The sequence below is a fragment of the Prionailurus viverrinus genome, chromosome D3 (assembly GCF_022837055.1).
Source record: "Prionailurus viverrinus isolate Anna chromosome D3, UM_Priviv_1.0, whole genome shotgun sequence".
In the NCBI taxonomy this organism is placed as follows: domain Eukaryota; kingdom Metazoa; phylum Chordata; class Mammalia; order Carnivora; family Felidae; genus Prionailurus; species Prionailurus viverrinus.
In genome coordinates, this window is record NC_062572.1 from 73,628,039 (window position 1) to 73,640,808 (window position 12,770).

Consider the following 12,770-nt stretch of genomic DNA (forward strand, 5'->3'; position numbering starts at 1 on the left):
AGAGTGGAAATGCAGCCACTCAAGGATGATGCTAATTTTTATTTTCCTCCTAATAAAGTCTCACCGATCTGTTTTTTTCCTCGATTATTTTTTGTCATTCACCAAGTAATTTGTGCTGCGTAGTGTTTATTTAAACCACATGCCTGGCTTTACAAATGCATTCTTGGGGCACCTGGGTGGCTCTGTCATTTAAGTTTCCAAATCTTGAGTTTAGCTCAACTCATAATCTCACAGTTTCTGGGATGAGCCCTGCTGGGATGAGGCTCTGTGCTGACAGCATGGAGCTGACTTGGGATTTGCTCTCTCCCTCTGCCTCTCCCCAGCTCAACCCCTCTCTGTCTGCCTGTCTGTCTGTCTCTCTTTCTCAAAACAAACTTTGAAAATGCATTATCTGCAATTTCAGAGTTATGGTAAATCTTTAGAATGTAGAGAATCTTCTCAAAATCAAGGTAATTTTATTACATACCTAAACAACAGAAAAAGAATAGCCAAATAACTTATCTAAAAATAAAAATACTAGAAGCCAAGGCTAAAGATTAAGGAGTGATATGGGACATTCCTGAAAATACTTATGAGGCATCTATTATATGAAATAAAAATCAAAATGCTGTTTAGTTTATTGGTGATGACTTTGAGGTTGATACTATAAAAAGAAATTTTCCTCTACAAAATTTAAATGACAAGTCATAGCATAGAAACTCTTAGGAGGAAACCAAGTAAATTTACAGAAAACTTTTACTCAAATTTAAGATCTAGTTATTGGGTCTCCTGGGTGGCTCAGTCAGTTAAGCGTCCAACTTTGGCTCAGGTGATGATCTCGCAGTTCATGTGTTTGAGCCCCTCATCAGGCTCTGTGCTGATGGTTTGGAGCCCCAAGCCTGCTTTGGATTCTGTATCTATGTCTCTCTCTGCCCCTCCCCTTCTCACACTCTGTCTCTCTTTCAAAAATAAATAAACAAAAAAATTTTCAAAATATAATTTAGTTATACAAGTCTAACGATTTCAGGATAGAGGATTTTCTCAAGTATTAGTCATTTTGAAGTATGATAAACACTTTCAATAACAAATCATATTTTTTTCCATATTTCTGTTGCTTATTAGACACTCTGGGTCATTATTCCTTATTCCCTCAGCCACCTAATAAAAATATTTTTTTATATATGTACTGTAAGTACTTTAGAAGATCCTGAGAAACTAACATCTGAGGGAAATTTGAGTAATTTATTTCTGGTCATGAATTTTATTCTACTCAAAGACAGTATAACTAAAATCAGTATCTTGCCTGAAATTGTTGTAGCCTTGTATGCAATTCTCAGGATTAATGGATTAATAATTAATGCATTAATAGATTAGTACTATGTAAATGGCACTATTTGATAAAGTTGCAAATTCACAGTACTCCATTTTTATTAATCATTAAGAAATTGCTACCCACCAAATAAAGTAAAATTATTCCTTCCACGAGGGTGGAAGGGAGGGGTTATTGCATAATATTGACATTAAAAGAGAGAGCATATGCTTCAGATACCATCTCTAAGAATCCATTTTGTGGTTGGTAAATAATGATACATGTAAAATATATCGTAAAACAATAAGTGGTATAAAAACTGGGCACAGAGAGAGAGCACTACAAGAAGCAGGAAAATCCATTGTCCGATTCACAAAAGACAAAATGTCATGGGAAAAGGAGTATTTGAGTTGCCCTTTAGAGAATAAATAGAAATTGTATCCTCTGAGGAATGTAATTCCAGGCAAGGATCCATGATCAGAAAATGCTGATGACACATACCCACAGCGACTGATAATTCATATTCCTTCTTTCGTCCCAGTTGCACTTTATGTTGAGAATATACAACTCCAGTGCTGTGATCCTAAATTCCAGGCAGCAGATTCTAGTTTGGTCATCAACAGAGAAAGACAAAGGGATCAAATAAGAAGAGAAAAAAAGTGGGTAAACTTCTTTTGTTCACTCTCTCCCAGAATAGTGTCATCATCAAAAATATATTAAACAATAGGTTGAATTGATGTTAGCATGACAGAGCGTCTTCCCCTAACAAGTTACAAACTGTTGCTAAGTAACCATATCAAAGTGCCATAAAATTAGCCAAAATAAATACCACTGGGGTTTCTAAAAGGAGATAAAATTTTACAAAAAGAAAAATTAAGGTGACGCTTTTGGAGAAGTGGGTTCACGGATAGGTAGGATGTCTGCACTCTAAGACAAAATGAAAAACAGTTCAGGAAGAGAAAACACAATGAACAAAGATGGGTTAGAAAAGGACCAGGTAGGATTGTTAAATTAAAACCGAGGATTTTTGTAAGGGATATGTGGACAGTAGCTTCAGGAAAACAGGTAGCAGTTTGGTTATGCATTATTTAAAGCAAGATTGAAAAACTTTTATGTAATTTCTAATCCAACCTAGCCTTTTTTATTTAGACCTTTTCAAAACTGTCTCCTGAATTCTATATTTATTTTAATTCCTTTTTCTCAAACGAGGAAGAATTTTAGGAATATTTTGAAAAGGTATCCAATATAACAAATACTTAGTCCTTTCTCCAGTTAACCAATTCTTTGTTCTTTTTTTTTCTCATGATTCATTGATGTTTTATTTTCCACGACAATAAAATAATATTTTGTTAGCTATGTAGTTTACATGACATTGTCAAAACTCCTCCTCATCATCTTATACTAATATTGCCACAGCAAAAGGGAAAGTGTGTATTTTATTGTTTGAGTTCTTATAAGCATCGTCAGCAGATCTTTGCTGAGTGTGTGCTGGGGATGAGGCTCTGTGACAGGCATTGAGATATGAAAAGAAATCATTAGCCCTTGTTCTTACCACAAAATTACTCATGACTGGCAACGCTGCGCAAGTTAGACAGTATATTTTCAGAAAACGTGAAAGTTAGACCCATTTCTGATGGTGTGGTATTGTTTCGTGTTTCAACTTTCCCATCTAAATGAGGGAAGCTACTTTTTCTTCCTCATTTACTGTCTGGTTTATGGTGAAATTTGGAAAACCTGATATAGAAATGAAGGTATTAAGACAGCCAGGGAGGACGAGGTATCCAGTGTAATGCTGAAAGCCTAAGGAATAAGAGAAAATCACAGATCATAGATAGTGACTCATGTACATATTTGGAAGTAGGAAAAAAACATTGAGGCATCCTTGGTGTTTATTGTTTTACAATTATAATTATATACTTAAGTCAAATTATTCCATTAACTAATCAGAGTCACTATATTTTATTAATCAATAAAACAGAAGGTTTTGAAGATTCGCTATGATCCGCTTTGGAAGATCTGGTCCCATCATGTGGGTTCTTGAAACTTCTCTTTCCTTTGTTTTTGTTGAGTATAGATTTAAAATTCTCCTATCTTCCTTTTCTCTTCTTCTATACTGTTTGATTCCTATTCTACTCTTCCTTCCACCCCCACTCACTAGATAGATATATACAAACATATACATATATATACAAATATTTGTATACACACACACACACACACACACACACACACACACACACACACAAGCATGCATACCTAAATATATATGTGTACAAACACATACATATGCATATCTCTCTGTGTATGAATATATTTTCTCCCAGGTCCCAGAATAAAGTCAGTAGTGCCATAAAGTGAGTCAAATGAATCTTTTGGTTTCATACTGCATGTGAAAGGTTTGTTTACACAGTGCTATGGTTTATTAAGTATAAAATAGCATTAAGTCTAAAAAAAATGATGTACTACCTACCTTAATCTTTAATGGTAACCATCACCTGAGCTTTCAGTGGGTTGTAATCTTTTTGCTGGTGGAGGGTCTTGCCTTGATGTTGATGGCTACCTAGTGATTGGGATGGTGGTTGCTGAAGGCTACAGTGGTTGTGGAAATTTCTTCAAATATGACCAAGTTTGCTGCAACAGTTGATTTTTCCTTTCACGCATAATTTTTCTGTAGCATGTGATGCTATTTGATAGCATTTTACCCACAGATGAACTTCTTTCAAAATTGGAGTCAGTCCCTTCAAACCCTCAGGCTGCTTTGTCAGCTAAGTTCATGTAATATTCTAAACTCTGTATTGTCATTTCAACAGTCTTCATAGCATCTTCACTAGGAGTAGGTTTCTCAAGAAACCACTTTGTTTGCTCATCCATAAGAAGCAACTTCTCTTCCACTCAAATTTTATCATAATATTGTGGTAGTTAGTCACATTTTCAAGCTCCATTTCCAATTCTATTTCTCTTGCTGTTTCCACCACAATTACAGTTACTTTCTCCACTAAGGTCTTGAGCCCCTCCAAGTCATCCATGAAGATTGGAATCAAATTCTTCCACAATCTTATTAGTTTTGTTATTTTGACATTTTCCCATGAAGCACAAATTTTCTTAATGGCAATCTAGAATGATGAATACTTTCCAAAAGATTTTCAATTGACTTTTCCCAGATCCTTCAGAGGAGGCACTATCTATGGTAGTTATAGCCTTACAAAATGTATTTCTTAAATAAGACTTGAAAGTTAAAATTACTCATTGATCCATGGACTGCAGAATGGATATTAGATTAGCAGGATTGAAAACATTAATCTGATTGTGTATCTCCATCAGAGCTCTTGGGTGACCAGGTGCATTGTCAAAGAGTAGTGATCTTTTGAGAGAAATCTTTTTTTCTCTCAACAGAAGGTTTAAAATATTCAGTAAACCAAGTTGTTAACAGATGTGCTGTCATCTGGACTGTTTATTTATAGAGCACAGGCAGATTAGATTGAATAATTCTTAAGTGTTCTAGGATTCTTAGAATGGCAATGAGCACTGGCTTCAACTTCAAGGTACCAGCTGCATCAGCCCCTAAAAAGAGAGTCAGCCTGTCTTTTGAAGCTTTGAAGCCAGGCATTGACTTCTCCTCACTAGCTATTAAAGTCGTAGGTGGCATCTTCCAATATAAAGCCATTTTGTCTACATTGAAAATCTGTTGTTTAATGTAGATACCTTCATTAATGATTTTAGCTAGATATTCTGGATAACTTGCTGTAGCTTCTACATCACCACTTGCTGTTTCACCTTGCACCTTTATGTTGTGGAGATGGCTTCTTTCCTTAAACCTCATGAAACAACCTCTGCTAGCTTCAAAGTTTTCTTCTGTAGCTTCATCACCTCTCTCAACCTTCACAGAACTGAAGAGAGTTAGGGCCTTTCTCTATATTAGCCTTTGGTTTAAGGGAATGCTGTGGCTGGTTTGATCTTCTATCCAGATCTCAAACTTTTTATCAGTGATAAGACTATCACTTTCTTATCATGTGTGTTCACTGAAGTAAAGCTTTTAATTTCCATTGAGAACTTTTGATTTGCATCCACAAGTTGAATGTTTGACACAAGAGACCTAGCTTTTAGGCTGTCTCATCTTTCAGCATGCCTTCTTCATTAAGCTTAATCACTTCTAGCTGTTGATTTAAGGGAAGAGACATGTGTGACTCTTCCTTTCACATGAACACTCACAGGCCATTATAGGATTATTAACTGACCTAATTTCAATACTTCTATGTCTTAGGGAATATAAAAGCCCAAGAGGAAGGAGAAATATAGGGGGGTGGCTGGTCTGTGGAACAGTCAGAACGCATACAACATCTATTCATTAATTTCACCATCTTACATGCATGTGGTTCATGGTACCCCAAAATAATTACAGTAGTAACATCAGAGATCACTGATCATAGATGGCCAGTTTGTATTAACAAACATAATAATAATGAAAACATTTGAAATATTGCAAGAATTGCCAAAACGTGACACAAAGACAGGAAGGGTTGTTGGAAAACTGGTGCCAATAGGCTTCCTCAATGCTGGGTGGCCACAAAACCTTCAATTTGTAAAAAATCTGGGGTCAGGGAAGCACAATAGAGCTCAATTAAATGAAGTACAATAAAATGAAGTGTAACTGGATATATATGTGTATATCTGTATATGTTTATATATATGTACATATTTTTACATGCATATATATTTAAATTTTAGTCTCAACTCCAAAAATGAATTTGCCATTCCACGAATGGATGTCACTCACAGTTTGAAAACTCTGAAATAGGCCTAAGTGATATCAGGAATTCTGATGAAAGTGAACACTAAGAATGGGAGGATTCAAGAAGTTTTCATGGCCCCAGGTTAGAAGGTCTTAAAGGGGGAAGAGGAATAGACAACATGGTATTATATATATTTTTAATAGCTCTAATTATTTATCTTTATTATCTTTGAGGCTTCAGGAATGTTAATGAGTTATTCTTCCACCTGCATTTTCAAGTGGCAAAAGAGACAATTATTACAAAGTAGTTCATAATGTAGGCAGGGGAGTCAGCCTGTCTGGCTCCGTGGTCTACAAGTAGCATGATTTGGAGAAAGTTAGTTCAACTCCTTGTACCTCAGCATCTTTGTAAAACAGGAATCACAAAGCCTTAGGTGTGGTGAATATAATAAATATAAAGTTCTTAGCCTAATAAATTATAAACGGTCAGCCTACAATAAATATTGGCTATTTGCAAGTAAATAAATAGTTGATCAAAATCTATAATAAAATTGAGAACAGAATCCAACAGACAGCTGACCTATTTGCTTAGAGAGTCATTCAATAAATGTTTCTGATGCCTTTTGGTTCATTGTCAATGAGTTTGGTTAAGGGATAAAAACAGTCTCTTACTAATATTATCAATTATAAATAAGTAATTTCAGCTCTGTATATAATGGGGATATGTTCTTTTTAGAAAAGCTATCTGACACATTTTTCCATATGTTTAGTCTGTGAATATTAATGCATCCCAGCTGAGTCATACAAGTCAATTTGCCCATGTGAAAGATTAAAGAATTTTAAAGTTGTGTAGTACTAGAGGTCCAAATATTTAGTTAAAAATCAGGCAAATAAGGTAGAGAGAGAGGGAGGAGGAAGAGAGAGAGAGAAAGGGAGAGAGAGAGAAAAGGAGGGAGAGACTGAGATTTCCAAGATCTTCAGTAGAAAAACTAGGACTTGAACCTGGGACACTTTCCACTGGCTCTCCCATTTTTCCAGAACCATAATCAATGTTTGCAAGTTGACTGTGAAGTCAGTGGTGGTTTGAAAGAGCTGATGGCAGTCAGAGAGAGCAAAATATACTGTTAAATGAGCAAGAATTAGGCACTCCTTACTCACTGAGCATAGCAACAGCAATGACAGAAATGCAATCTAACTTTAAAAATGGCTACTAAAAATGCATGTCCATGTCTTATGTGAAAACAGGATCAAGGCTGCTATTTCACTGTGAATTTAACCTGAGTCTCAAGGCAATATGAATATTCAAATCTAACATCACTTTAAGACTCCCAATGGAAGAGAATGAACATTTCTTTTTAAAATTTACCTCTCTTAGGCAGGGTTTTGATGGACCAAGCCTGAGAGATTCATTAGCAAAGGTGTGCTATATTTTATTTGTAATTTTCTTTCAATGACAAATTTCCATCATAGAGTAACTAGTATTATGGCAATTAAGACATTAAATTAAATTAGTATATCACATATCATGCTGGGAAAATAATAATGCAGTGCAGTTATGTGCCACAATAGATAATTGCTAAGACAATAGGAATGTGTCCACAGTAAAGGTGATAGTCATTTCTTTGTGCCTATCATCACAGCCAGTTTCAACAGGGAATGAGTCCATCACATTAACTAAATCCCAGTGAAATTCTAGAATTACAGACACCAGGCTTTCTTCTCTCACGGTCTGGGTTTTCTCAGATTTATCAGCTTCCCTTTATTTACTTTATCAGGTTAAGTTTCCATAGCTTTATGCACTGTTCACTATCCTTTATGTAAGTCAATTGGATACAAATACTTAGGTATTCAGAATGTTTACTACCTATATAATATTTTCTCCAAAAGCATTTTTGTTGTTGTTGTTATTCTTTCCTGCAGCAAAACACCACTAACTACAACTGTTTAACTGTGTTTGGAAGAGGGAAGATGCATTCTACAGTGGTTTCTGTATAACAAACTAAGGGTTTCAGGGAATTATTTGAATTACAAATATTCTCCATTCCTGTTCAGTGCATCTTACTGGGCAAAGACCTTAGCATGCTGGTTCATATTCTCATCCGCTTACTTTTGTTTTCTGTCTTTGCAGTTCCGCCATGGTTTTTAAATCACCCTTCCAACCTGTATGCCTATGAAAGCATGGATATTGAGTTTGAATGTTCCGTCTCTGGAAAGCCTGTGCCCACTGTGAATTGGATGAAGAATGGAGATGTGGTCATTCCTAGTGATTATTTTCAAATAGTGGTAACTATCTTCTTTTCATATTAGCTTTACAATCCCATTCATTGTTTCCTATCTTTTCTGTCATTTTTCTTTCCTGGGAAGAGTGTTCCTGTTTGGAATTTTTATGATGTGTTAAAATTTTTCTAGTAAAGTAAATGATTTTCTAGAGTTAAAATTTTTGAGTTGAAAAAGAATGATCAAACAGCCCACCCCCCTTGTTTTACAGACAAGGTTTTAAATAAACAAACAATGGAAAATACAGAGGACCCAAGACTATGTTTCCAACTATTCTCATTGCTGGTTCTTAGGAGAACAGAGTTTAGAACCTACTCCTAAACTATATGAAGCCAAGAATATCTTACTTCTTTGACTTTTACCCTTTATAATAAAGTTTCAACAAGATTATTTGTTTCAACTTATGATTATTGTAGTCTTACTTCCATAATACAGGCATTTTTTTTTTTGCTACCATTCCAAATAGGACAGCTGATCCTACTAGAGCAGTAGAAAAGGATGTAGTGACAGTAACAATGACAGTGGTAGTTGCCTTGGTAGCAAAGCCATGGAGATCCAGAGTTCACATGGCATTGCACTTCTGAACATTGGAAAGAATTGAAGCTGAGAATAACAGTTCTTATAGTTTCTCTAAGTTCTAGTGCATTCTATCCCCTCTGGGGAATAATAGGTATGATGTATTATATATACTACGTTGTTTTCCTGGTACACAGTGAGCACTCAATACCTATCATTATTAGCTTTGCTTTTGCTGTTACCAGCAGAATTCTTTGTTCATGTAAAAAATTCTCTATGAAAGCTCTCCTTTAGGTGTAGGTTGGCCTGGGAGGTTCTGAATTCAAGGATATGAATATATGAGAAATATGAAAAGCACTTTCCAAATATCAGAGAACTTTGTAGCTAAAGAAGGAGTATTTAGGCCTCCTTCTCTTAGGTTGAGATGCAGATATGACCTGTCGAAGAAGAGTGTGTAAGCCAGGTCTTCTGGCAGAAGGGTAATAGACCACAGGTGCCCTGCCAATCCAGGCAGGTGCTCTACTTGACCTTGCACTGGTGCTCATTTGTGGATCCACCTCTTTGTTGCTGGATCAGTTGACTTTCAGAAACTTCCATAATTCTTTATGCATGCATTTTGTCACACCACGAGGGTTCTTAGGGAATATATCCATAAAGCATATCTTTATTACTTTTATCACCAGTTAGTATTTTCCCCTTTTAGTTGCATTTGTTTAATTGGTTGGGAATGGAGTAAGAAAGAGAAAAAATGTAACTTTTCAGTGCCACACCAACCCATTATTTCCTTTAAGTGTAATGCCATTTCTACTACCACTGAATTAAAAATGACCTGCCATGGGGCAACTTGAAATGTGTTGTGTCTGCCTAGAATATATGCTACTTGCATATAAAGGAAATTGTTGAGTGCCCTTAAGGACACATGATAAAATGCAACATTTATTTTTTTCTACAGTTTGAATAATCTTTCTCCCAGAATGACTCATTACAGCCAACCTATTTAAATGTTTCTTTTCTTAAGGTAAAAGGAAAATGTACAGTGTGAGCTCTGTTCACATTAAATTGTGCTTAAAAATGTTTCCCCAATAGCTGCAGAAATCTGAGAGCCATTGTCTGTCACAAAGTAACATTTAGCGCAAATAGTAACTTATATGAGAATTGTTAATTAGAAGTTAGTCAGCTTTATCTAAGAATTTTACATCAGCAGAGAATTGACTACAAGACACTAAAAACAATTAAGAATTCCCCATGAGGTAATATTTATCTCTTAATGACTTCAGGGGAAGTGATTTAACACGTCTCACTTACTGAACTAATTCTTACACTAATATTGAAGAAAAACTGAGTTAGTATAATTAAATGCTATTTCCAGATCATTTTATCATCCATCCTTGAAAAAGATGGTGGCTCAATTTATATAAAATAGGAGTTAACATTGCTGTGTTTAATTTATGGATTTCTGAAGGTGAAGCATTTCAGCCATATAACAAGAAGGACATGGTATAAAATATCTAGCATACCACCACTCCAAATCCCCCAAAAGGGCACATGTCAAAGCAATTACAATTTTAAAAGGATTTTTGGACTTTTATTTTCTCGGTAAACACTTCCAGAAAATATCCCACCTAGATTTCTTGTCTTTTAGAAGCTGCAAAAATCAGTGTTTTGATTTCTTTTCTTTTTCCCCAGCAGCTGCTGAACCCAAATTTCCTTCAATAACAAGGGAAAAAATGAAATTTCTTTTGAGCTAACCTTTTTTCTTGCCTATTTAATAAAAGAACTCTCTGTTTGCTGCTAATTTAGATATTGAGGATGATGTGTATTTTTGTGAGAATAGTTTTTATTGCAGAACTAGCTTAAATGGGTACGCATAGATTCGACAGAGTATTGGGAATCTGTGACATTTTCCAAGTGGCATAAGACATATCTATGAGGCTGAGAACTCTCATGGCCTCCCTTGTTGCTTCTCCTGTGAAGTTTTATTAAAATGTTATATTCATTTTGTCTCTTTGAGTTTTTGTTTGTTTGTTTGTTTGTTTGTTTTTGCTTTGTAAAATATTTCACCTGCTTCTTTCTTCTCCCTAGGGAGGAAGCAACTTACGAATCCTTGGAGTGGTAAAGTCAGATGAAGGCTTTTACCAATGTGTAGCTGAAAATGAGGCTGGAAATGCCCAGACCAGTGCACAGCTCATTGTCCCTAAGCCTGGTAAGATGAGGGGAACTTTGCTCTGGGACTGGCAGCTGCCATTATGCACGGTCCACTTGTAACATCCACATTGTTTTCCCTATCTCTCAAAGTCATTTGGAAATTATTTAATTATTTAGTTTATCAAGGTGTATATTTATGTTTTGATGGCATATTCTTTCTAGAAAACTAGGTATGTATCTCCATCCAATGAGATAGTCATGAACAGTATGTGCCTCTGGTTGTCAAGATAATAACCACTAAATTGCTACCTTATTCCCTCTTGTGGCCTGCTTCTCTTCTAATATTTCAGGTAAATATAGAATACACACACACACACATATATGTATATATATATAGAATATAGAATATAGTATCTCTATATTCTATATATAGAATACTTCTCTGTGTGTGTGTGTGTATATATATATATATATATATATATATATATACACTTCTCTCGAGATATATATATATATATATGTGTGTGTATTTATATATATTCTTCTCTATCTCGATATATATATATATGTATAATATATATATATTTCTCTCTCTCGATATATATATATATAAATACCATGTGTGTATATATATATATATATATATAAATGCCATATATATGTGTGTGTGTGTGTGTATATATATATACCATATATGGTGTATATATATGGTCTTGAATCAGTGGAAATAGTAGAAATAACCACTTGACCATTTTTCTATTTTTTTATAAATAGATTTTGATGAAATGTCTTTTGTCTATGATTTGTAAAGTTTTTTTTTTTTTATTTTATTTTGTCCTATAGTCTTTTGGAAGTTTAATATGGTGGTGCATTCAAAACTATCATAACTATGATAAGACATATTTTTATCCCCCAAACAACAAAAATTCTGTCAGGAAAAAAGAAAAGAAAAGAAAAAGAAAAACAAACTGGTCAGCTGCTCTGAAATGTTCTATCACTAAAGAAAGTCGAAAGTATTCATTTGTTTAAAAAAACAGAAATGGAAAATTTGTTTATATAGATCCAAATACTTTAAAATATTAATATCTTCTATGGAAGTTTTCATACCACCTGTTGATTATGTTGCTTTCAACTCTTCAAGACCAATTTCCTCCCTCTTGACATGACTCACCACTCTTGTCTCACTCTTTCCCTGCAGTAAGTTTAATAGAAAGTAACTCAAATGTATGAGACAAAGTCTTTCGTTGGCTTCTATCATTTAAAATGTGCCTTGGAAGGCCTTATATTTTGTGCATCCCTAACCAATCATCTGAAGGCTCTTGGACTCTCATAATAATGCTCGATGATGACTTTCCCTTTCTTTCTTGATTGAAACCAAAAAAGCAACCATATAGCAACAGTCCCAGATGAGTAAAGCAACTAAAGGAATTATCTAGGAATTAAAAGGGACAATTATCTCTCATTCAAGATTGCCGATTTCACTGACGGACTATTTATTTTCCCTCCATTTAATGTGCTTTAAGTGTTAGTATAACATTATTTGTGTGACAAAGTACATTCTCTTATGCTGAAATAGTAAGGGATAAGTAGGAGAAAAGAAACATCTAAAATCAGTCTGTAATGTGAGCCAGGCTTTAAGAACTGTGCACCATCTCATTAGTAATGACAGTATGGCCACATTTATGCTAGTAATGGGTGCTATCACAAGTCACAGAATAAGAGAATTCTAGTTAAACTTGATTTTCAGCTATGGCCATAAAGCTGAGGAAAATGCTGGATAAGCAATCCTATATTTCTAAAAAGAGGCGTGAAATA

General features: G+C 34.8%; 1 protein-coding gene across 1 annotated transcript in view; it reads left to right on the plus strand.

Moving 5' to 3' along the window:
* Window positions 1-12,770, plus strand: part of DCC (DCC netrin 1 receptor) — a 1,137,854-nt gene that overhangs the window by 690,603 nt on the left and 434,481 nt on the right. Inside the window, exons 6-7 of the mRNA XM_047828892.1 lie at window positions 8,146-8,300; window positions 10,893-11,013. Of these exons, the coding sequence (XP_047684848.1) occupies window positions 8,146-8,300; window positions 10,893-11,013 (276 nt within the window). The remainder of the gene's footprint in view (window positions 1-8,145; window positions 8,301-10,892; window positions 11,014-12,770) is intronic.